The sequence below is a fragment of the Meleagris gallopavo genome, chromosome 7 (assembly GCF_905368555.1).
Source record: "Meleagris gallopavo chromosome 7, MGAL_WU_HG_1.1, whole genome shotgun sequence".
NCBI lineage: Eukaryota > Metazoa > Chordata > Aves > Galliformes > Phasianidae > Meleagris > Meleagris gallopavo.
Genome location: NC_139410.1, coordinates 6,154,193 through 6,179,300, shown reverse-complemented (window position 1 = coordinate 6,179,300; position 25,108 = coordinate 6,154,193). Strand labels below are relative to the sequence as shown.

The 25,108-nt window shown below is 43.5% G+C and overlaps 1 protein-coding gene across 4 annotated transcripts in view; it reads left to right on the top strand.

The window, feature by feature from the left end:
- The first annotated feature begins 13,425 nt into the window (after window positions 1-13,425).
- FN1 (fibronectin 1) overlaps window positions 13,426-25,108 on the top strand; it is a 49,981-nt gene continuing 38,298 nt past the window's right edge. For all 4 annotated transcript variants that reach the window (XM_085228654.1, XM_085228657.1, XM_085228655.1 and 1 more), the window contains exons 1-10: window positions 13,426-13,694; window positions 13,856-13,984; window positions 15,390-15,527; window positions 17,264-17,395; window positions 17,509-17,646; window positions 19,211-19,369; window positions 20,608-20,808; window positions 21,279-21,458; window positions 22,928-23,104; window positions 24,306-24,458. In XM_085228654.1, the coding sequence (XP_085084780.1) occupies window positions 13,532-13,694; window positions 13,856-13,984; window positions 15,390-15,527; window positions 17,264-17,395; window positions 17,509-17,646; window positions 19,211-19,369; window positions 20,608-20,808; window positions 21,279-21,458; window positions 22,928-23,104; window positions 24,306-24,458 (1,570 nt within the window). In that variant the 5' untranslated portion in view covers window positions 13,426-13,531. The remainder of the gene's footprint in view (window positions 13,695-13,855; window positions 13,985-15,389; window positions 15,528-17,263; window positions 17,396-17,508; window positions 17,647-19,210; window positions 19,370-20,607; window positions 20,809-21,278; window positions 21,459-22,927; window positions 23,105-24,305; window positions 24,459-25,108) is intronic.

Here is a 25,108-nt window from a genome sequence, read left to right as displayed (position 1 = left end):
GGAACCACTTATTATATAGTAGGCAATACTCAGAGGACAAGTTCCATGCTCTGCTTGATCACTGTGATGCCACCACTGCTACGGTGCTCCAGTGTTTCAACAAGTTGGCAAGAGACTGGGAAGAGTCTCAAAGGGAGCAGTAAGAAAGCTTTAAAAGGTGATCAGGTATGAAAAATGAAGAGACTGAAGAATCTTGGTTTTATCTAGAAGGAAGAAGAAGAAATAAAATGGCGGGGCCAGGTGGAGGCACCATGTTGCAGCACCGAAGTAGGTACAAAAACATGCTTAAGAAAACCAAAATCTTCTCCAAGGCCACCAGGAACATCAACATAAAATTCAGCATAGATTTTAGTTGTGGTGGTTTAAGAAAATCTTTCTGAGGTAAGAAGGTGCAGCCCTGAGAAGAGTTATTGAAGCCATCTCCTCCATCTTTTCTTTCACTTATTGTACAACCAATGAATATACAGATGGTATAGTGTACAATAAATGAATATACAGATGGTATAGTATATCCAGGAACTTGGCTGATGAAACTATTATATGGGAGTAGGAAAAGAAAGACGCTCACCATATCCCAGGCTCACAAAATAGACTCCATTGGAGCAGATCTCCAGAAGAGATCCTTCCCCATTGGCAGTCAGCTCTTAAATGGGTCTAGGAGAGGTGGAGCCAGGCTCCACTCCTTCCTGCAGCACAGGTGATTTGCCTTCACCTGTGCTCCTGTGGCTGACTCATTGCTTGCCTCAGGTGATTAATCAGAGGTTCAGGCCGTGATTCAGTAGCCCCATACACTTATTGTACCTTATGTCATTCCCGCTTAAAACATCCAAAACAGTTTTGATGGTTCCTTAATAGACTTTGCAGGTGTATAATCAATGGATATACAGATGGTGTATATATATACATATCCAGGAGCTTGGCTAATATAATTTATACTGGAAAAATGAGAGAAAGTCACACACCCTGTCCTGGGCTTGCAAGATTAACTCCTGATGGAGCAGATCTCCAGAGAGACCCTTCCCCCCTGGCAGTCAGCTCTTAAATGGGTCTAGGAGAGGTGGAGCCAGGCTCCACCCCTTCCTGCAGCACAGGTGAATTGCCTTCACCTGTGCTCCCATGGCTGACTCATTGCTTGCCTCAGGTGATCAATCAAAGGTTCAGGCCGTGATTTAGCAGCCCCATACAGCAGGAAATTATCTTTGCATTAACAGGTTTCCTTCTCAAGTTCCCTCACTACTGTTTTTCAAGTCAGTATCAGGATGATAGAAACCTTTGTAGATATCACAATGATTTATGATCTGTGCCTTCTAGAGAAATGGTTAAGATGCTCAGCCTGGGGTTCCTACAAATGCACTTTTTTCTCCAGCTTGGTCTTATGCTATAATATGTTACAAACAATCGTAAGTTTCAAAGTCCTCCTTGACCTAATATCAAAAAATGCCTTGGTGTGAAAGTATGCTTCCAAATTGCTTATATTTGTCCCCTTTTAATTCCCCAGACCATAGGTCTTGACAGCCTATGGTATTTTTCAGACGCTATGTACCTGTACATAGGTAAGTACACTCTTTGTTAGAAGAAATCAGACTTGTTCTCAGGAAAAGTTTTCCCAAGACCTAGTTGTCTACAAATATTAGATGCAAGCTCTGTTAGAAACTGCCCACCAGAACAGCATGGAGCAATAATACATCTGTTAGCAGATAAGAACAAACACCTTCTTTCTGTATTTTGCAGTCATAAAATCCACTGCTTCCTGCTCAGGGTCCACTACAGCAAAAGGGAGCATTTGCTAAAAATGTCACAGCCTTAATTCCAAGTTTTGCAATCCACTATAGCAGCAATTTTATTTGGAGAGGCATCTGGATTTTATTACATTCATACACAGTTGGTAGGAGTTTGGAAGAGGAGAGAAATAAAAAATGCTCTCTTTGGAATATTTCAAACCAGAAGCATTCGTCATGCTCAGCATACCCTTATAAGATAACAAGGGGGTTTAGGGTGACTCTGCAGTTCACTGCAAAGCTATTGCTACCACAGTGAGTTATTGTATTTATATTTTCATTGCCTCTGGAAACTTGCAAATGGTGACAGGTGAAAAGCTTCCTTTCTTCTTTGTGGGATCGTGTATTTGCTTGAAGCCTTGCTCAGATTCCCTCTCAGCAGGAGAGACTGAGGACTGATTTCTAGTCATCCCCATGCAGTTATGGCCATCAGTGGAGTTTTTCCCTTATAAAAATCTTTCTTTTGGGAAACTTTCACTTTCATGCTTGTGAAGCTATCACTCTTGTTGGCTCTTCCAGCACTTTAACAAGGTTGTGCCTTCTACAAGCCAGTGTCTGAAGTCATCTGCGGTATCTGAATGTCAAAAAGCATTACCTCTCCCAGAGATGAATCTTTTCTTTAAGCACCTGGCTTATATTCTTTTTAATAAAGAATATCTGGCTGGAATTATATATACAAACAAGAATATGCTTATTTAGGAAGTACCTAGTGACAGTCATAGTGACAGTGTTTGCACTGGTGAGAACGTCAGCCACATAGGAGGAGAATTAGAGGCAGATCAGCTGGTATCACACAGGGGTGCTCAGTAGGATGTGAAGGTGTCATCTTAACAGAGAAAGACCATTGACGCAGTCTACCTAGACTTCAGCAAAGCCTTTGCCACTGTCTCCCACAGTATTCTCTTTGAGAAGCTGGCATCTCATGGCTTGGACAGGTTCACTTTTTGCTGGGTAAAGAAATGGCGGATGGCCAAGCCCAGAGGATGGTGGTGAACAGAGTTACTTCGACTGGCAACTAGTCATGAATGATGCTCCCCAGAGGTCGGTATTGATGCCTGTCCTGTTCAATATCCTTACTGGTGATTTGGACGAGAGTATTGAGTTCACCCTCAGTAAGTATGGGACATTCATTTTATCTTTGTATACTTTCTGGTTTTCTAATGTTATGATTTGGGAACTTTATCAAGTGCACGCAACATTAGAGAGGCACCAAAGTGTGTGGTGAATGCACTGGCATATCCTTCCATCCCTAAAAAATGCAGTAATGCACACGGCAGTAATAAATAAACAGATTCCTGGAAAAACTCAGTAGTATTGAAACCTGCTTGTGGCACTCAAGGAAAACTGCAAATAAATCACTTAAGATCATACTGAGGATGATTAAGCTCAGGCCATTCCCTTCACCAGCTTGGATACATGCAGCAGTGTTGGAAGACACACTTTTGGTACTCAAAGACCGGATCTAAAAAGCCATTTAGTAACACTCATAAAAACCAGCTCTTAGCATAAATACACAAATATTAACTCATGATGTCTCACTGATTCTTGGTATAAACCCACGCAGACAACTGTAGCTCTCCAGGGAAAGGACTTTGAACAACATATTTAAATCATGGGAGTGATATCCGCAGCTGCCAAAGGCTTTAAGACCATTTTCATCATTAATCAGGCATAACAGAAGGATCCATAATGTCCTTGAAAATTGTCTCCTGGTGTTGGTTTCAACATGAAATCATCGCATGGGCATTCTCCAGTGGCTCCATAGCTGTGCCTTTCTTTCAAAAGGCTTCATTGCCTCCAAGGACAACGAAAACTTACTAATGGGAGAGAGCTCAATCAGTATATTCATAACAAATACGGCATTGTGGCTTTCACTTCTTGTTTTTTGTTGATTTTTAATTAATTTTGACATTTATATATAAAATAGTTGGTTTTCAAAAGGCCACTTGGAAACCCTCTTGTGTATTACCTCATCTAAGCACATATTTTTTGTGTGCATACTTGTAATTGTTTGAAGGTTTTCCAAACATGTCCTAAAGTCTCGCTACAGTTTTAAAACACAGTTTGAAGGGATTTTGGTTATGAAATTCAAAAGAGAAAAAAAGAATTTTGCGCAATAATGGTGCTTGGACTTTGTGATGGACACAAGAGATTGAAAAAATACTTAGGCCTGCATTCCATGAAAGGTCATACAGATTTAAGGATAGAAATGCACTTCATGGATTCAGAGATATGCATGTACAGCGTACATGTTTTTGAGGGATTGATGAGATCTCCTTAAAAGCTGATTGCCTTTTATAGTTTTGAATTTGACTTTCCATAAGGAAAGCAGAATTTCTAATGGTTTTAAAGCATCAATCCTTCCCTGAGAGGTTAGACAAAAAGAAAAGCATTTAAGAAATCAGGAGACCAAGCCTGCTCACAAAGAAACCACGGTCAGAAATGGTCTCATTTCAATGGAACAGAATCTAGCAGTAAAATTTCTACTTTCCTCTTAAATATTACTCTTCCTTTCCTTTTCTTCTCATGTGTCTACCATAGCTCTCGTCTCCCCAGAAGCTGTGATCTGCTGCCAAGATTTGTTCTGCTCTCCGTGTTATTTATGACCCTGTCGTGCAGCTTATTCATCCACACTTTCCCAGTGGCCAGGCTGAGGATACTGACGTACTGAAGTGCTGCTCACAGAGTGCAGGGGAGCGGGCTCTGGAGGGACAAAGCACAGCCCTAGCTCTATTCAGGTGACAGCTAAGCTTAATCAAACAGTGGAATTATGGCAGTGAGTAAAGCAAGATGCTTTAATTAATCTTTGAAAGATCGGGATTAGAATTTCTTTGTCTTAAATATTTTTTTGCCGTGCACAGATGCTCCATCTTCTGAAAAAACATCCTATCAAAGTTACATTCCCCTCTTTACCTTCTTGTTTTCTCCTTCAGGTCTTTCCATATGAGAAATGTTTCAGGCTGTTATACTTGCCAGAGGAAAAAAGAGTAATTTTTAGAAGCTATGTTCCAGAAGAGACTGTCCAAAACATTATCCAAGGACAGCAGATGTATGTACATCCTCTACAGTTCACATTTCCACATCCCTAAACACCTATGAAACAACATGAAAAGAGTGAAGAGTCAGTCAGGAGAGAAATGCTCTGTGCTGGATTTACTTTCAGTGTTACATGTGACATTTCTGATTATAAACTAATTGAAGAGACATTCTGTCAAAAACTTGCCCTTTATTTAATGTGGATATAATCTGCATTTTATAGTAACACATTGTATGGAAAATATGAATGCTGTTCCTGGAAAGTAAGTTATGATCTCTCTCCAAATTGTGAGTAAATTTAGAGAGTATAATCAAATGCAGAAGTAATGTGTATCTCCAGACTCTGAAGATTCTACCTGCTTCTACAAATCTTTCAGTTCAGCTACAGACAGCAAGTGGGTTTAAACTAATTTAGCCACATTAATACCCCAATTAGATGATGCATATTTAGGCGATGTTTGTTTTAATTTCTGCATGATCTGGCTAAGGAAGAATGTGTCTTCAATAAATATGGCTAGCTTGGGACATATTCAATGAGAACAAATGCCAGATGCATCATCAAGAGCTTTGGGATATTTGTTTTTAGCATATGACCACAAGATGTGATGCATCTTAGCAAAACTTCCTACTTCACTCAACAATTATGCTCAGCTCTTTTGGTGTTGAAAGAAGCCATTCTGGACAGCATAATGCGAAACTTTCCTCCCTAGACTTGTGTCAAGCTACTTCAGGTTTTCTTTCCTTTGAAACACCCTTTTTGCTTCTGTTTCTGTTAATACTTATCCCACTCAGAACATAGAATTATGGAATCATGGAATCATAGAATCATAGAATGGCCTGGGTTGAAAAGGACCACAATGCTCATCCAGTTCCAACCCCTGCTATGTGCAGGGTCGCCAACCAGCAGACCAGGCTGCCCAGAGCCACATCCAGCCTGGCCTTGAATGCCTCCAGGGATGGGGCATCCACAACCTCCTTGGGCAAAAATCATCCTTAGATCAACATGCCCAGATGCTGCTCCTTTTGCCTGCTTAAGTGTCTATCCAGTGACTGCTCCTGTGCCTGTCCAGGAGATGTGGAGGCAGGAATGTGTGGGTTAAATTATGAGACCATCCCATCCCAACACACCAGTCAGAGGTGCTTGCTGGCCTTAGGAAGAGACTTCTGTAAGACAAGGGATGTGTCAGAATTGCTGGCTTTCTGAGCTATGATGGACAATCTGGAAAACACACTGAAGCTTTGAAGTGGTACCTAAGCACTTGGAGAAGGTGAGAGGAGTTACTGAAGCACTGGATGTCACTCCTTGTTCTGGAGTTTTCATTTTCACTTGTGAGATCCTAGCAGTTCTCTCGTAACATATGTGCTAAACCAGCTGTATACATATCAGTGGCTAAATGCTATCAGCAACAAAACTTTTGCTTGCATATAGAAACACCTGTGGCTTGGCAGTATGAGCTTGATGTAAATGGCAGAAATATTATATAAAACCGTTCATGGAACAATTATCTACTTATTGTTACTGCAATAATTCATCATTTCAAGAATGAGGAACACTTTAAATTCCACACATAGTGTTAGAAAGGTAAAAAAAAATAAGTGGTGGCTGTTGGAAAGCATCAGCTCCAAATCTGTATGACTTCATGGATGTATGTTCAGTACAGGCTAAAAATATGAATTCCGAGGCAGTCCAAAAGGCAAAGCAACCCCAAAACCAGAACAAGGACTATAATCAAAAAACATATGCAGACCATTAACAGTTTTGAATGCCAGCAAAAATAAAAAATAAAATAAAAAAGTCCAGCTCACTATAATCAACATTTGAAAGAAAGGAGTTACTCAGAGGATTAATGACAGAGCAGAAATTGTGTGAGTCAGTACAGAAAGTCCTATACATGAGATCCAGCATTCAAGCAGAGAAAATGGAGAAACAAACTGGATCCAGTACCGTAAGTCACCATGCCTGTTCAAGAAATCCAGACTTGGAGACTTGTTTTGCAAAGCCTCTGAGACAAAGTAGGCTAAGCTTAGGTTAGCATGCCTCTAGCAGAACAGATCAACGAGGCAGAAGTCACAACAAATTGGGCAGGAACAACTTTCTGGCTCCCTTACTTTATGTGCAAGCAAATCAGCAGTTGTAAAATAAAAAATCTAAGCACACTTAGGTTTTAACACAGAGCCACACCAGAAACAGCTAAGCAGTGACCCCTTGGCTCTGAGTGAGCTCTGAATTCCTTGCACCGACCTGAAATTAGCCACACACCAATCCACTGTGAGTGAATGGAACTGACTGACATAGAATGACACTCCAGTCCTGCTTCACTAACATTTCTTGTTAGAAGCAATATAATGCAGCTTTGTCTTCCAGAAAGAGTTTGAGTAAGTCAGAAACACCCCTTCTTCCTTATTCTGGGCCTCTCTCTGGGCTGGATTCCCACCCACAGAAGAGAAATAGTTGGGAAGTCCCACAGGAGAAGTGACACTATTGCTGGGCCCCAGGAAACGACCAAGTTAAAACAAATAAACCAGAACCAGGGAGCATCTTGCTGTCCAGGAGACCTGGAATAGCAGAAGGGAGAGCGTGGAAGAGTTGGGAAAAAGAAAATGACAATGAAGGCAGGGAGCAGACCCAAGTTCTTCCCCAGAAGCTGGAAAGTAGAAAAAGCAGCCAACAAGAACTCCTGGTTAGGGCTGAAAAACAAGTGAAAGTGAGAGCTTTTCTCATCCTAGTCTGCAGCCAAAAAACCAGGTTACCAACAGTAAAAGATTAAAAAAAAAAAAAACCTTCAAAATTGGCAGCAGAGAACTATCCACACTCCTTGGCTCCATGTATGGCTGGGTGGAAGGGGTAAGAAGGAAACAGGGGACAAAGTGCAGCTTGGAGCCAAAATATTTTCCTTCTGAATGCTGCTAGCTCAGTGCCTCTGTGACTCTCAAATTCAACCCGTTACGCACTCCCCCATATAATCATCATAATAAATAGCTGTTTGCTTGCTCAGTGTATTCAACTTCCTTGCAGCAGGCCAAGCTCAACCCAGCACTAGCATTTCTTTCTGAGTTTTGACCAGGCTTGCCTAAAACCAAACAAGTGTTGGTGTGATTTGCCATATTTGTTGGGAAAGAATAAAAGCAAATGCACTCAAACCCCAGAGTTTGTGGCTAAGTTCACCTCATGCTGTTGGTGGTGATATCACCATTACTTAACTTTTTTTAGGACTTTTAAGATTGCTGTGGAGAAAGGAAGGGTTTCAATTCTTCTGCTGGGCTTTAAGGGAGACACAATTTATTCCAATAACATTGTCCTTCCATTAAAAGAGAAAATCCTTTGTTATTCAAAAGTGAAATTGTTGTTAGAGTTCTGTAATGGCAAAATAAAGGCAGCCACTGTAATTAGGAACCTTCCCCCATTGCCAGCACCAAGTGAGATTTTGGCCAAAACACAAAGATTACAAAGAAAATAACAGCCGTAAGAAACTATGCTTTTCCAGCTGTCGTAACTTCTTTCCCTCCTTCATCCATGCCTTGCATGTATAGGTTTGCACAAGATCATGGCCTCTCAGCAATCCTCTCTTTGGTGCATTTTGTCCCAGTAGCCCCACTTCTGAGCCTTTTCAAGTTCTCTCATTTTGATCTGAGGAAAAGCTGCAAGATCCCATTTCTTTCCATGTGAGGAGCATGACAAGTTGGAGGAAGATAGGAGAGATGTCACTCATTCTCTACAGCAGTCTTTGGGAACATCTTACCCTCTAAAAAAGCAGGAAAATAAGTGACACGAGCAGCCAGTTAGAGGAGGATTTCCTTCAAGTGGAGTAGACATCAGCTGGAGAGATGGAACATCCCTCATTAAAACAAGACAGTTCCAATGCTGCCTAAAATAACACCTCTTTCAAGAACTGGCAACACCACACTTGCTGTCTCAAGCCACATTCAGCAGTACTCATAGCTCATCCTGAAAGTGCAATCATATTTCCCGAGATGCTCTGAGAAGTTCCCCAGAAGTGCTACAGAAAATCCCCAGCAGGGCATGACACTGAGATTTTCAAAGATTTAGGCAACTAGAATAGGATTTGAGTGAGTGTCTTTGAAAATGTCTTCTTAGCATCTGAAAGTGTTACCAAGAACCTCAAATTGTCAAGTACCTGGAGTACTGTGTTTAGATGTGGAGTCCTCAGGAGAGACATGAACCGGTTGGATACTGCCCAGAGGAGGGCCAATAAGATGATCCAAGGGATGATACACCTTTCCTACAAGGACAGGCTGAGAGCTGGAGCTGTTTAGCATGGAAAAGAGAAGGCTCCATGGGGACCTGAGAGCAGCCTTTCAGTATCTAAATGGAGGCTACAATAAGAAAGGGGACAGACTCTTTAGCAGGGTCTGATGTGACAGAACAAGGGGAAATGGTTTCAGACAAAAAGAGGGGAGATTTAGACTGGAACTAAGGAAGAAGTTTTTTATGGTAAGAGCACTGGCACAGGATGCCCAGGGAGGTGGTAGATACCTCCTCCCTGGAGAGACATTTGAGGTCAGGCTGAACGGGGCTCTGAGCACCTGATGGAGCTGTAGGTGTCCCTGTTCACTGCAGGGGAGTTGGACTAGATGGCCTTTAAGGGTCCCTTCTAACTCAAATGATTCTATAGAGAAGAAAAGGCTCAGGAGAGCCTTTTCAGAAAGAGTGTTAATGCATTGGCACAGGATGCTCAGGGAAGTAGTAGTTACCACCCCTGGAGGTGTTCAAGAAGCAGGGATATGTGATACTAAGATTTGATGGGTATGGTGGGTATGGGTTGACAGTGGGCTAGATGATCTTAGACATCTTTTCCAACCTTGATGATTCTGTGATTCTACGATAAGTTTTCAGTTCTTCTAAAGCTGGTATTGTTCTTCCATAAGCTTGCTCTGTGGATGAGGGTCTGTCATGCGCTGCTTGTCTGCCACATGGTCACAGGCCTCACAGAAGTTCTCATTTTCCTTGGAGTTCTGGCATTGGGAATCACATCAGACTCTCAGCAACCATTCCTGTATTGCTTCATATGTGATGTAAATCCTCCTTGCAGAATCAGAAAAGCAAACTGAAAATCCAAAAGAAGCCTTGTACCTGGAAGAGAATGAAAATCTTGAACCCTGCCCCCAGGTTCCTCATCTGATTTTCCAGGGACAGATTCATGAATGGTTAAATGCCTGGAGCTGACTGTTCTGCAGAGCCAACTGCAAAGCAAGAGCCACAGCTATGAACTTCTCACCACTGGTAAACTACAGTAGTTCAGGTGACCAAGCAGAGGAACATAATCCACAGACAGCTACAGAAAGGAAATGCGTTTTTTGTGTTGATGACACTGAACGTTTAGTTATGAAAGACTGGGGAGGAGGGAGAAGAGCAGGGAATTTCCATTGAGAGTGCCAAGATGTAATGAATGCCATGTTAGGGACCATTTATACACGATGAAATTCATTCCAATGCCGAGAGCTGGCATAAAGTTACATACCACTGAATTTGCTGGTAAGAAGCAGAAGGAATGAATTTCATTTAAGGAGTGATGTTCCAGATTCCTGGATGAGACTCTCAGGACGGCTGCACTCAGGAGTGAATGAAGCACTGTGCAGCAGAACCTCAGTAAGCCTTGAAATGAATTCTGCTCTGACCTAACTCAAACCACAGACTTGAAATTCTGATGATTCAGAAATTTTCAGCTCGCACCAGGAGTTCTTGCAAAATATTTAGAAACTGCAGGAAGCATTTAATGGTCTCCCTATGTGAAGGAAAGGAATCCTGACCTGTTGTCTTTATGATTCCTGTTCTTATGAGTGATAATTTTAGAAGGAGATAATTAAGCCCATGTGGCCATTACTCTAAATAATTGCTAAAAGAATAACAAGTGACCTGGCTTGGTGCTTTCTGTGCTATCAGGACTTGCGGGAAAATGCTTTCAGGGCCAGACCATCCTCCCAGGCATATCCACAGCCCCCAAGCCTTGTGTGCAGTAGAGGAAATTAAGCCAACCCACTGGAGAAGCTTATCTGCAGAGCAATACACGGAACAAGGGAAGTCAGGAGGACCTTATAAGGACACGTGCCTTTTCTAGCCAAGAGTGAAAAGTTAGGATTTCAAAAAAGACCAAGAACATGAATCAGAATTGAATCAGAATATCCATGGCTAAAGCAGAGGTTTAGAACATCCTTACTCCTTATTGGGATGCAAAAACTATGGAAAGGTTGTTATAAATTCAGAGTGATCTCATCCTAAGAAAGACTTCAGGTGAATCTTTCTTTCATTGCTGTTAGCTCAAGGGATGAACGAACAGAAGGACAGACAAAGGAGTCACATCCATTTCCCAAAATAACTTAAGAGACATCTCAGAAAGTCTAACAGCATGCAATATAATGACTACTGCATGTTTGTGTCATAATTACTGTCAGAGATTCCTTTAGAAGTGAAACCAGACTGTTTCAAATTTTGTTGAAATACGACTCCTTAGATTATTTCTGGCTGCTAATAAATGATGGCTGTGCAAGAAACTAATTTGAGAATCACTGAAAATTATTACTTTGTTTTGTGTGCTTCCAGTAATGTTTTCTTAAATAAGATTCTTACATTTGTTCCCCTATTTGTGTAAGCAGTGCTGTGGTAAGCATTAGACACAGTCACACACTTGTTAACACTATTCCTCAGTCTTCAGACTGAATAGCGTTTTCATTTTTGTGCAAGCACTCACATTGTCCTGGAAGACTTAGGTGCAATGCAGGATGACAAAAGACATAAATGAGGTCAACGGTTGACCATGCAGAGTATATCCAGTATATACACGTTATGAATGCCATTATAAAAATAGTCTCTAAAAGCAGCAGGCTGGAAATTGGGTCACTAAAAGCAGCATGCTGGAAATGGATCTAGAAGTTGCATCTCTTTGGAACAGTGACCCTTTCCTTATGCTTGAGGAGAGCTGGTAGGTGGCACGTACCCAGACCTTCAGAGGTTAGAAACACCCTGAAGTGCCCTTTGGTTATGTTTGTACAGCACCTAGGACCAAGGGGGAGGTCTTCCTCCACAGGGAAGACAGCTGGTTGCACCCACATGTTTGTTTGTTCCACCACAGCCAGTTCATTCTGGGTTACCTTCCACTTTAAGCGTATCTCCTGGAGTGATTTTTCTTTACCATAATCCTCCTGGGCTTGAAGGCTCCTATCACCTTTTCCTTCATCACATCAGTTGTGCTTAATTAGCAGCTCTCAGCAGTGGGACTTGCTCACACACCCTGTCCATAAGAAGCACATCCCAGTTAGAAAGGATCATCCCTTCTCACAGTGTTCTCCTCAGCCTGGTTTCATCAAGGACTCCGGAGTTGCTTTAAGTTTTCATTACAGGACAACACTTTCTATCTCCAGTCTCAAAAAAGCAGGAAAAATCTCTGAAAGCAGGTTCTCATTATGATGATGCGTTCCATTTCTAAAGCTCTCCCTTGCTATGGTGACACTGGTTGTGTGATTATTTTGAGGGGTAATGTGTCTCTGATGGCTAAAAAAATGCAACACAGTAGATTTAAAAATAAAAATTAGACAAGATGGGAATTGGCTCACCACAGCTCACCTCAGTTGCCAGGTGAGGTTTCAATTTCCAGTAAGCTTTCAGCAGGGAAACTCGTGTTAATGAACCTGTGGACATTTGTCATGGTGAGGAATAGAAATTTCTTTGAGAACACATACCTGCCATTCCAACTAAGGGCCTTCTGGGAACAAAGCATGTGCTGGGGATGTGCTGCCTATTGAACATCTTCATCCTTATTGAACATCTTCATCCCAAACAGACTATGACCTGCTTTTCAGTGCAGGTCATACAATCAGCATGCTTTAAGAGGAAGCCATTTAGAGCTTGGTGCCCATTTTGGTGAAGAACTTTCATGGAGATTCAGGAATGTTCAGTGCAAGACAGTACTTCACGTCCACGTTTGTCAGAGTTGCTTCAATAGATTGGGAACTAGAGGAAGGTCCAGTGCGAGACGTGTTTGTCAGTTGTTTCATTAGATTGGGAACCAGAGCGGACTATTAGATCAATAACCCCTTTGCAAAGAGGGTACCACAAAAACAGTCAGCAGCACAATCTTTCTATATGATCTGAGCTTGAGCTCTGGTCCAAGCAGTGCACCAGGACAGGGTCTGCTGCAGTAGCGCGTGCGGTGCTCTCTCCACCAGCAGCTTCCTGCTTTGCGGCCACAGTTGCACACTCTGCTTTGGGACTTCCCTTCGAAGCAGGGAAAAGAGACACTCCACAACGCAGGAGAGAGGCTGTGGGAACAAGACGGGCAAAAGAGCGTGACAAAGTTTGTATGCAACTTGCTCAAGTGAGATTGCGACGCTGAAGACCTCTTGTAGTTCAAAGGGGTGCAAAACCTGGCTCTAACGAAAGAAAAGCTCTCAAAAAGAGGGGGGGAAACGCCCCACAAAACGGCACGGCCGCTCCCCCTCTCCGCACCCCGACCCTTTGTGGCTGCCGGCGGAGCAGCGCCGCGTTCTACTCGGCGGGGCGGTGGCGGCCCCCGTCCGTCCCCCGGCGGCTGCGAGGGCCAATGGGCTCCGGGGCGGCGGCGGCTGCTCCCCCCCGCGCCGCCTGCCCTATATAGCGCCCGGGCGGCGGCACTGCCCCGACCGTCGGGCTGCCTGCGAGCGGTCCCGTTCCCCGCTCAGATCCCGGCGCCGATCCCCGCGCCGTTCTTCGAGCCGTGCCGAGGATGCCGGGCCGCGGCAGTTTGCGGCTGGCGCTGCTCGCCCTCTGCCTGGGGGCGGCGGCGGCGGCGGCTGCGGGAGGGGGCGAAGGGCAGCGGCGCGGAGGGAAGAACCGGCGGCAGGCGCAGACCGCCTCGGTGCCGCAAGCCACCCCCGCGCAGAGCAAGCGTGAGTACCGGCACGGGCTGCGGGGCTGGAGCGGGGGCTGGCCAACTCCGTGTCCCCGACGCGGGTGGGGGTCCGCGGTGCTGCTTGGGCTGGTCGTGCCCTGCCCGCGCCCTCGGTGAGACGAAACTTTGCTTTCTTTCCCCTCCCTCCCCCCTCCGCAGAGACCTGCTTTGACAATGGACGGTACTACCAGATAAACCAGCAGTGGGAGCGCATTTACCTGGGGAACACGTTGGTTTGTACCTGCTACGGTGGAAGCAGAGGGTTTAACTGTGAAAGCAAGCCCGAACGTAAGTTGGTGTTTTAGCTGCAGAGTGGCTTTTGGTGCAGATTAAGTGAGTTACAGCGAGCAGTCTGGGTTTTTAGCTGGAGTTTGGTCCTTAGGGTCAGCTAACGGATCTACTCTCAATTACACTGAAGATCTGGCTTGGGATTTTAAGAAATGCTTTTCATTAGAGATGGGCCTGCCACCAGAACCCCAAGCCAAACATCACTCACCTCTCTGGAGGATTGGATCTAAACATTAACTTTGGAGCCAACCTCTTCTTTATAATGAACTGAACCGACTCCGCTCGCATGGGGAAGCTCAAATCTGGAGTCACTTTGCAGCTCTGGCTCTGTGCAGTTTGATCGCTTCACCCCAACTTCTCATAGCTGTGCGGTGTCGTCAGCCTGTTTAAAAATATTTCAGCTTACAACTTTTCACAGCCCCCCAGCCTGTGCTGTGAGCGTTCCATCATTGAGTGTAAAATGAGATTGTTTAGTCTTCTGCAGTAAAAGTTTAGGTAACTGAAAAAACTTTAAATGCGACGTCTGCTGGAAGATGCGTCTCTCTGGAATACAGCGTGGTTTAGGTAATCAAATGCATGCTATCTGTCTTTGGTCTCAAGCCATTGGTTTGCTGTAATGCCTTTATCTTGCTCTGGAGATGCAAGAGTGTAACTGGTTTCCTGGCTGATAACGTTCATGTAAGACAGATGGGAGCATCTCAGAGATCTGTTAGGCGAAACTTGAGTGAAGTACTGCTAGGGTATTTTAAGGAGTACTCAGTCCCCTTGCTCCTCCATAAAAAAGGGTTTATTCTACATTTTCTTCCTCCCTCAGTATTCAAGTTTTTACACTCCCAAAGTCCAGTAGCAGCTATTGTGGCACACTTAGCTTCATTTGTCTGGTAGTGAGGTCCACAACCTTGTTCTGTTGGAGACCTCAAGTTGTGTGACAGCACTGGTACAACCCTTCCAGTAATCACAAAGGTTTGGGCAAGTGTGAACAGATCACAAGTGGGCCCCTTTGACTTCTTCGGAGCTGCTGCAGAATTCAGGATTAATGCACTCAAAAGAAGTGGATTAACATGTCAAAACCCACAGCTTCTGGGGAATATTTGCTCCCCTCTGAGTTCTGTACTGTTGCACTTCAAACAGTTGGGGTTGATCCTTTAGGGCGTGCCAGCTCAGGTGCCATGCTCAACCCCTGGCTCACTGTGGGAGGGAAGCTGTGGTTATTCAGCAGCATGGAGACCCTGAGGGGGTTAATTTTGCCCCAGTTCCTTTCTGTTGTTCCACTAGAGAAGAAAGAGGAGGCTGATCTTCCCCCAGAAAAAAGAGCATCCATGTGACGAGGTGAAGAACATGCATTTTTGTTGACCGTACATGTTACCAGAGTGGTTTCAAGAAGTTCATTTTTCTTCTTTTATAGCTGAAGAGACTTGCTTTGACAAATACACCGGATCCACTTACCGAGTAGGGGAGACTTATGAGCGCCCCAAGGACTCCATGATCTGGGACTGTACTTGCATTGGAGCTGGACGTGGGAGAATCAGCTGCACCATTGCCAGTATGTAATCAAGAGCCTGTTACTAGAGCTCATTCCTTGTTGTCACATTTTCCAGAGCCATTTTCACAATTCTTCCAGTGCCTATTAGCTAGAGTTAGGGGGACTTGATCCAAAGCGCATTAAAATCTTGTAAGTGAAAGTCCTTGCCCAACGTATGTACACTTTAAAAACCAAACTCCTCCTCTGCTTAAGAGGTAAAGTCCTATGTATAAAAACATAGGCCAGGATGACTGCTGTTGTCCAGCCATACATGTTAGTACATTTAATATGTACAGGAATGTCTTGCATCTTCGCAGACACATTTTTCCAGTCAAAATATACTTGCATAAACATCAGGGTCTAGTCTGCTATTGAGTCAAAGTTACCCTGTAAACATTAATAGGGATATTCAAAATATTGAGCACTTGGAAGCCATTCCTTTTAGACTCTAAAAATGTCACGTCAGCCCTGGTCTTAAAGGGAACAAGGGTTTGATATCCACTGAGCCAGCTCCATGCTTCTGCAATTTCATTTTTACCTGTCTGCCCCATACTTGTTTCTTTCTGCACAGCTTTCCCTTTCACATCTGTCTCTGTCTGGAAATCCTTTCCATATTGAGTCACTGAATTGTTCACAATTTCCCTTCAGTTCATAATTAGACTTTCTCTGAGCGCAGATGAAGTTCGCTGTGTATCAGGTCCTTTAGTCTGAGATTTCAAAGTCCCTTAGGCACCTTTGGAAAAGTCTTTCTTACAGTATTCAGTTTCTTGTTTAAGACACACAGTGCTGAGCCCAATAGCATTGCCACAAAGGGCTCGAAAGCCAGCCATCATTATAGCATGGAAAGAAATGCATCAAATATAGCAAGTAGAGCTGGAGCCCTTCAGAATGTAATGGCATTTTATTGAGCAGGGATGATAAGTGTTGTAAGAAAAGAAAGAGTCGGTAAGGAAATTGCAGACATAAGAGCAGTCTCATTTCTTCATCATCAGCCTGGTTTAGGGCTCACTGGAGAGTCTCATTGACTGTGACTGGATTTGAATCAATCTTTATAACTCTTAGATTGCCTGCTTTCATAAATGAGCCAATGAAACATTTTAGTGGCTCCTAACAAATGACCAGACGTGTACTTCTTTCCTTGGAAGAGGATCTCATTTGCTAACTGCTGTTCACTGCATTTCCCTTCCTGAGCCTGAGCTGAGCAGTGGGACCCAAACACCTCAGGCCCACGAAGTGCAAGTAGACTGGGAATTGGCCTTTTTGGGGAAGGATTTTTAAACCCAGGAGGAGCATTATCATCAGGGCATCACCTTTTTCTCCACACACTGGCCTGGCTGCCTCATGCTGAGTGGGGATAGCCGTCAGTGTGCGTTTCCCTGTCTGCACAAGATGGAAGCAAACCCTCATGAGGATGAAACAGCATCTCCTCAGGCCCTGCTAGCCCTGTTTCAGCAGTCAGTCTTTTCTGTGGTTTGAAACCTGGCAGTGCTTAGCTGAGGAGACAGGACAGGGCTTGGGTGGGCTGAGGTGGCGCCAAGGGAAAAGTGGTGCCCTCTTAGGAAAACGGTGGCCGCCATTTTGCAGCATGAAAGAGGCAGCCATGATCGGCCCTTCTCCTCACCTTCTTCTTCCTTCCTTCACCTCCACCATGATCAAACCTTTTCCTACTCGCTGCTGTCCCCGTAAAGACCCCACATCCTCGTGGTGCTGGCTGTGGTGGTGCTCCTCACCTCAACTCCCCTCTCTCCCACCCTCAGATCGCTGCCATGAAGGCGGCAAGTCCTACAAGATCGGTGATACCTGGCGTCGGCCTCACGAGACGGGCGGCTATTTGCTGGAGTGTGTGTGCCTGGGCAACGGCAAGGGCGAGTGGACCTGCAAGCCCTTGGGTATGTGATGGCTTTGTCCTCCCTCAGCTTGGCTGGGGAGCAGTCTCACTCCTCAGCTGGGATGTCTCCGGTTCCATATGGGGCATAAACATTGACCCTTTTTTCTCCCTCAGCCGAGAGGTGCTATGATAACACGGCTGGAACATCCTATGTGGTGGGTGAGACCTGGGAAAAGCCCTACCAGGGCTGGATGATGGTGGACTGCACCTGCCTGGGGGAGGGCAGCGGCCGCATCACCTGCACCTCCAGAAGTAAGATGAACCATGTTACTGTAAATATTCTGTTGTTTTAGCACTTGCAAAGCAGACTGGACTTGTAAAATCCAAAATCTCGCTGCTTTGTCTGGCTTCTGCTTGGATTTTGCCAAGAACAGGCTCTGTTGTGGAGAGGAGACAGCAGTCTCCTCAAGAGAAGTTGAACTTTGTACCTTCCACCTCTGTTGGGCAAGTTTTGAGGAGCTCTTTAAATTGCCTCCCATTCACTTGCCTTGGGACACACAGATAATAGCTTTCTGCTGATGTAAACAGCAGACCTGTAAGGAGCTAAAACTCTGAGGAGGGCTGGGATTAAAACTGAGTATCTGGAGAGCCTTGGTTGAGAAACAAGCCATAAAATTCAAACCAGTCTTCACAATATCAAGTCTGTTAGAACACATGGGGAAATATCATTAACTGTCAAACAGGAATGAATAAAACAGAATGTGTTGTTTGTGAATTTGAGGAGATATTGTTACTAATAAAAATAATTTGGCAGTATCTTTCCTCCCATAACTCAGGTCTGCATTGCTATATTGTAGGGAAATTGTAATATAATGACCTGTTCATTTTTCATTTTATTTCTCGAATGTAATTAAATATATAAATTTGAATCTGTGTATGTTAGATGATAGCTGTAGCCCAGAAAGTGTCATTATGCTTCAGAATACATGCTGTTAGATATCTTTTATGGCCAGAGTTTTCTAGAATCACTGCTGAATTCCGGGGGGACGTCTCAGCTTTTCATTGTCTAATTGGAAAATCTAGATATCTGTAAGACAGGTTGTATCCCCAACCCCTTCCCCACACACACATTTGCTAAATTACTTTCTGAATACTTGACACCAATTTTGTGATGAATTACTCAGTTTTTGGTCATTTTAAGCACTGTGAATTAGTAACGTGTTCATTGATATTTTATTCTGAGTGCTCTTTTAGTGGCAGGCTGGGATGATGCGTACGTCCTTCCGCAGTTCTTCATAAATCCATGTGCATTGATCCATGATTATATTTGAGCCACTGTATCAAGTTCTCCTTGAATGAGAGCATAAAACACTCTAATGGAAGAACTAGTTGATCCATGTATATCTGGCATCCAGACAAAAGTAGCTTGTTACATTGTCCTTTGAACCTGTTTATTCAATTCAGTAGGGGCTGTGAGTTAATAAAGACAACAGGGAGATTTAGGAAGTCTGATATTCCTGTTATGATGTGAGCAGCTGGTATTAACTTTACTGACAGCTTTCCAAACACTTCTTTTGGAAAAAGTGGTATTTTACATGTTGCCCTCAAATAGATTCTGGTTTATTCCTGCTGAGCAAGACATTAAAACAAGTTGATTTATTTTTACCATCAGGATTTTTGTGGTCTCTCAGCCTATGCAGTTTAACACAGGTTTTAGAGTATATAGGGCTTGTAATAGTGGGCTGCAAGAAAGGTTGGCTCTCAGTAAAGGCTTTAAACTATCAACACGTTCAATGGTGTTGATGTTTCAGTACTATCAATGGCACAGTGAAGCCATCCAATGCAGAAATGTCTAATAATCATGTTCCTTGTACAGATAGGTGCAATGACCAAGACACCAAGACTTCCTACAGAATTGGAGACACTTGGAGCAAGAAGGATAACCGGGGGAACTTGCTTCAGTGCATCTGTACTGGTAACGGCAGAGGTGAATGGAAATGCGAAAGGCACACATCCCTGCATACAACTAGCACTGGTAAGTGGGACATGGTGCAAAGCAGGGCCAGGAGCAATGCATGGTATGCTTGAAGTGGCTAGGAGATGGTGCTGAATTGCACCATCCTACCTTTGGCATGTAGCAAACTTGTCAGAGAAAGACCAGCAGCACAGAGGGTTAGAATTCGGGAGATGCTCCTTGTTTGTGCATGTGTAGATAAAATTAATTACACTTGGCTTCCTTGCACAGCTGGGGCTTGCACATACAGATGTGATTGCCTGCACAATCACTGTGCAGTAAATCACATGTAGAACCATGCACCTACAGGAAATATCTACTAGCTTTGTTTTAAAAACACAGCATTTTGAGTTTGTGTTTGAACTTCATGTATTTGCCTCAGGGTAACTGCCTTGAAATGCCCTTAATTTAAACTCCACTGAGACCATCTGGTTTCTTTGACAAGATAAATGCATCTACTAATGGTTAGGCTTTAAATAACAGAAATGCCAAAGTATGTATACAATGCAGTTTAGTGCACATAGATAGTTTGTAATTCTGGTATGAAATATTACCTGCTTTATAGATAATCTATTTCCTGCCCAAGGCTTAACAAAGTCTTTACCTTCTAAGCTCTTTTTGCCATTTTCTTCTGTTGTATGCAGTAAAACTTCTGTTTTTCTACAGAAACTACACTGAAATTTTCTTGATTAATGACTTTTAACTCATTAGCACCAGCAGGTTAGCTTCAAACTCTCAGAAAGTACAAACTTCAAAAGGCGTATCTTCAATGGTGTCGGTGTTCTGTTTACTGCACCTCAGCAGACCTGAATTTGTGAAGACTGATTGTGGGAATCTCTAGCAAAAACATCCATAATATAGGCAGACAGCCAGTGTTATTTTTCTTCTTCAGTGAAAAAATCAAAATGAATCCTACCCTTGTGTTTTGTGTGTGTGTGTGTGTGTGTGTGTGTGTGTGTGTGTGTATTCTCTCTCTACTTTATCAGTACTTCTTTGTTGTCTGAGCAGTTGGTGATCTTAATCCTTTCTAAAGCAACTCTACGGTGGTAGAAACCAGAGACTGTCATTAGCAGGAGAGAGGGTTGTTTTTTTAATTTTGAAGTTTACCAAATGGAATAATTAAAATGCCTCTGCAGAGGTTAAGAGTGATGTCTTCAATCTGATGTAGTGCTGAAGTGTTTGTCTCAGCATTTAATTGAAGCATTCTGTTCTTCAGCTCTGCGTGTGACATGTCAGTTCTCTCCCATGTTCTGTTGCAGGATCTGGCTCTCCCAGCTTCACAAATGTACAGACAGCATTGTACCAGCCTCAGCCTCAACAGCCCCAACCTCAGCCACATGGCCACTGTGTAACTGATAACGGAGTGGTGTATTCTGTGGGTATGCAGTGGCTGAAGACACAGGGCAGCCAACAAATGCTTTGTACTTGTCTGGGCAATGGAGTCAGCTGCCAGGAAATAGGTATGAGTTTTTTTGTTCAGTGCCTGTTCTGTCCTGTGAGATCTGTGGTTTTATTTTGATGGCGAGTCTCTTTGTGTATCATATGTCTGCTAAAGAAGACATACTGGAAAAAGATGCGAGAGGTGAAGAAATAAATAGTTGCTTTGCTTACTTGCAGCCTGGTTCTGTAGGGCAGAAATATTTCCCAGTGAGTTATATATATAACACTGCTGATACCCATGGGGAACATCATTCATAATTTTATTCAAACCAAGCTGCAGTAATATATGTTTAGAAAAGAATGTAGAAGAATGACACAGCTGTGGGACTAAGTCTTCTCTTTGGTGTGTATTGGCCCAGGTCCATGGCAGTCATTGTGGGTTCATAGCAGCCAGTGATTTGGCCCAGAGGGACTGTTGCTGTTTTAGAGCCCTAAGACTTGGGGATTGCTTTAAGCTGGAATCTAATCCTGTACTTTCTTTATTTCAAAGCTGTGACCCAAACATATGGTGGCAATTCTGATGGAGAACCCTGTGTTCTTCCTTTCACCTACAACGGGAGGACTTTCTACTCCTGCACCACTGAAGGCCGCACAGATGGGCACCTCTGGTGCAGCACCACTTCCAACTTTGAGCAGGACAGGAGATACTCCTTCTGTACTGAGCAGAATGGTGAGTCCTTCACATGCGCATGGCCTTCATGGAGGAAAGAACAAAAGCATGTAGCTGGCTGAACAGTCCCGGCAGTTTGGAGGGACTCTAGGCATGCCTTAACAGCAAGACAGTTATGTGAATGGAGGGCTGTCTGGAGTCAGAGCGTTTTTACACTCTTGGCATCTTCGGAGGATGCTCAGGATGACACAGGTGTAGCCTTTGAGTCATGTTCTCTGTTCTTCAGGCTGACCATAGAGCATGAATACTTAGTCGAGACAGAGCTTTGGCTCGAAGGATATATGGACTTTGTCTCTGCTTGGCTTAACTGCTACAGCATTGCCCATATTAGGTTGCAAAAAAGAGGATATCCATAGAGTACAACTTGTGCAGTTCTCTGTCACTGCCTCACTCCTGACTATCTAGCCAGGTTGCCATATATAGCAGTAATGTGATTTGTGATTACTGTGATCAAAAGCTGGTGTATGACTAATGCAGCAACATTCCTGCTTGTCTGTGGATGGTCAGCGTTCCCTTCACAGTACAAATCTACCTGTGTGGTTGTACTTCCTGGAAAGCCCATCAGGCATCTGTGGAGGAATATCCAGGCAGGCTTCTCTGCAGTCTGACCTTAGAGAGAATTTTTCACATTCCAACACAAAATTACTGCTTCCTACACTGTACAGACTTTTTAACCGCTCTTCTACCTCATTTTTTTAAATGATAAGCTTTTCTGCACAGCACACACAATACTCTTTCTTTTTAAAAAACAAAGCGAACCCAACAAATACAAAGCTAAAAAACCTGGTCCCTTGTCCATATATGGACGTGCACACACATTCTTGCTTTAGCGAGGCTTCTTGTGGTATTCTGTGGGGATTAAGAAATATTGATATAGCTAAAAACCTCAGCAAATACCTCCTTGTTCTCTATTATTTGTAAACTAGAGTTAAACTATTCACCTCTTGTACATGTAGATTAGAGCTGTCTTTCCATTGGTGCTTGCAAAACACGAAGCTTTCAACCTGCAGAGAGTTTCTTCTTGTCCTGTTGTTCATAAATGAATTGTAACCCTTTCCTGACATCCAAGGTTTTTCTTTAAGCCAAAGGGCACAATTGAGTAATAGTCTCAGTGAGATAGTACAGATATGATGAGAACTGTGGGGTTACTTGATTCTCTAGACTTTGGTACAAAGGGTCTGCAAAGCCATTTCCCAAACACAGTGAGCTTTAGTTTTCCATATTCCCCAGGAAATCCCATGGCTGGGTCCAGCAACTCTTTCCAAAGCAATGTTTGAACTGAACTGACCTCGTGCAAGGCTTATATTTCCAGATCTGAATTAATTAAATCCAATAAAAGAGGCTAGTGAATAATACCATACAGAGTACACATGGGAAAAATAGTGCTAGCGGTTTGTTTTTAAAGCTGCTCTCTGCATGCTATGGGAGAGCGTAGGTTTGATTTGCATCTGTTTTCTTTTTATCTCCAGTTTTGGTCCAGACACGTGGTGGCAATTCCAATGGTGCTCTGTGCCACTTCCCCTTCCTGTACAACAACCGCAACTATACCGACTGTACTTCTGAGGGACGGAGAGACAACATGAAGTGGTGTGGAACCACTGAGAACTATGATGCTGACCAGAAATTTGGCTTCTGCCCTATGGCTGGTAAGAATGAGAACAGTAAAGGGATTATAATTGCTTGCACGTAGCTCTATGAGCTGGAAAGTGAGGAGCTGTCTGTCATTGGTCAGTTATTGATGACTTCCAGTGAGCTTGCATCCAGGCCCAAAAACCTTGAAGGAATTTCTGAAGCTTTTTGTCCTGTTTTCCTCCCAGCTAATCACTTCTAGTGAGGACTCAGGCAGTGCCAGGAGAAGGCTATTTTTGTTCCTCATTTGCTGCAAGCTAGGCATGTTTTTCAGCTGGTGCAAACTGTTGTAGGTCCGTTAAGAAGCACTGAACTATGTTGCTTGATGGCAAGTGATTTTTTTTTTTTTTTTTTTTTTTTTTTTAATCTTGCATCTGCCAAAGCTTCTCCTTCATGGCTCATCACTTCCTCTTACCTAGCGTGTAGTTAGGAATACGTCTGCACTATGTTGTGGTCCATTTCTCCAGTCCATGCACGTCTCTGATCTCCAACACATGGGAGTTCTTTAATGAAAGGCATTGTGATTAACGGCAGTGCAGCATCTGAGCCCTTAAACAGCTTGATGAACACTCAGCTCTTCCAATAGCTATGTTCGTATAACAGCAGACATGTAACGGGAACTGATTGTTTCACATAGCACCCTTTGAATGCCATACAGAATCTTTGTTAGCTTTCAAATGCAAATTAAATGAATGAACCCCTGCAAGGGAATCTACACTCCTCATCCTGCAAAAATGATGTTTGAAATTTCATAGATGCATATGCATATGGGGCTGTTGAATCATGGCCTGAACCTCTGATTAATCACCTGAGGTGAGCAATGAGTCAGCCACGGGAGCACAGGTGAAGGCAATTCACCTGTGCTGCAGGAAGGGGTGGAGCCTCGCTCCACCTCTCCTAGACCCATTAAGAGCTGACTGCCAGGGGGAAGGATCTCTTCTGGAGTTCCACTCTACTGGAGTTTTCCTTGCAAGCCCAGGTTATGGGTGAGTCTACCTTTCTGTTTCCTGCTTTAATGTAATAACATTATAGCCAAGCTTTCTGTTATACCATAACATTGGTATATCCATTAATTGTACAATATCCATTAATTGTACAATATGACACTCCTGTTAAGATGCAACAAATGGCACGAAGGCGCTCTGCAAATGATATAAGCCCTCAGTGTCTTGTTAACTATGACCTCATGAAGAGTTTTCTTACTTTCTTCCCAACCAGCCCATGAGGAAATCTGCACCACCAATGATGGTATCATGTATCGTGTTGGGGACCAGTGGGATAAGCAACACGACATGGGCCACATGATGAGATGTACCTGTGTAGGAAATGGCCGTGGAGAGTGGACTTGCATTGCGTACTCCCAACTCAGAGGTACTGCTTTTCATGTTGATGTCACTGCTTTGGTCTAAGTATTGGAGATACAGAAGAAATTGGTTTTCTTTCCCATCATGGGGAATTCAAGCCCAGACTCAGTTTTATATTACTGATCCTTTCTGTGAAATCCAAAGGGAATCAGAGAGGAGATGTAAAGCTCTTGTCTTGATGATTCCATGCTGTGAAAGTATCATTTTGGCCCTTGTAGGCTGGCAAGCCAGGGAAAATGTTGACTAGCTTGGTCAGTATTTAGCTCTACCTAGTCTTGTCTATTGTTAGCAGTCAGTGCCACTGAGACTGTAGAGGGATCTCCACAGAAACCTCTCAGGAACAGAGGCAACCCCAGATTGGTCAAAAGTTTGAATGCAGAACCATCCTTATTATCGTTCTGCAGCGAAATGTTCGGTTCCTCTGCTGGATGAATCCCTTTGCGAGCTAATCTATATGAAAAGTTGGCAAGACAGCACTGACATAACTCTTATTTACTTATTTAAATAAGTGGCCCAAGTGGAGAAGTGCTGAAGCAATACCAAAAAAAGACTTAAAAGCGTAGATATTTGATCATCCTACAGCTAGCTCACAGCATTGGCTTGGTGTCTGGAAAAGGCAGGGGGGTTGCTGACAAGCAGCCAAGAAATAACTCTTAA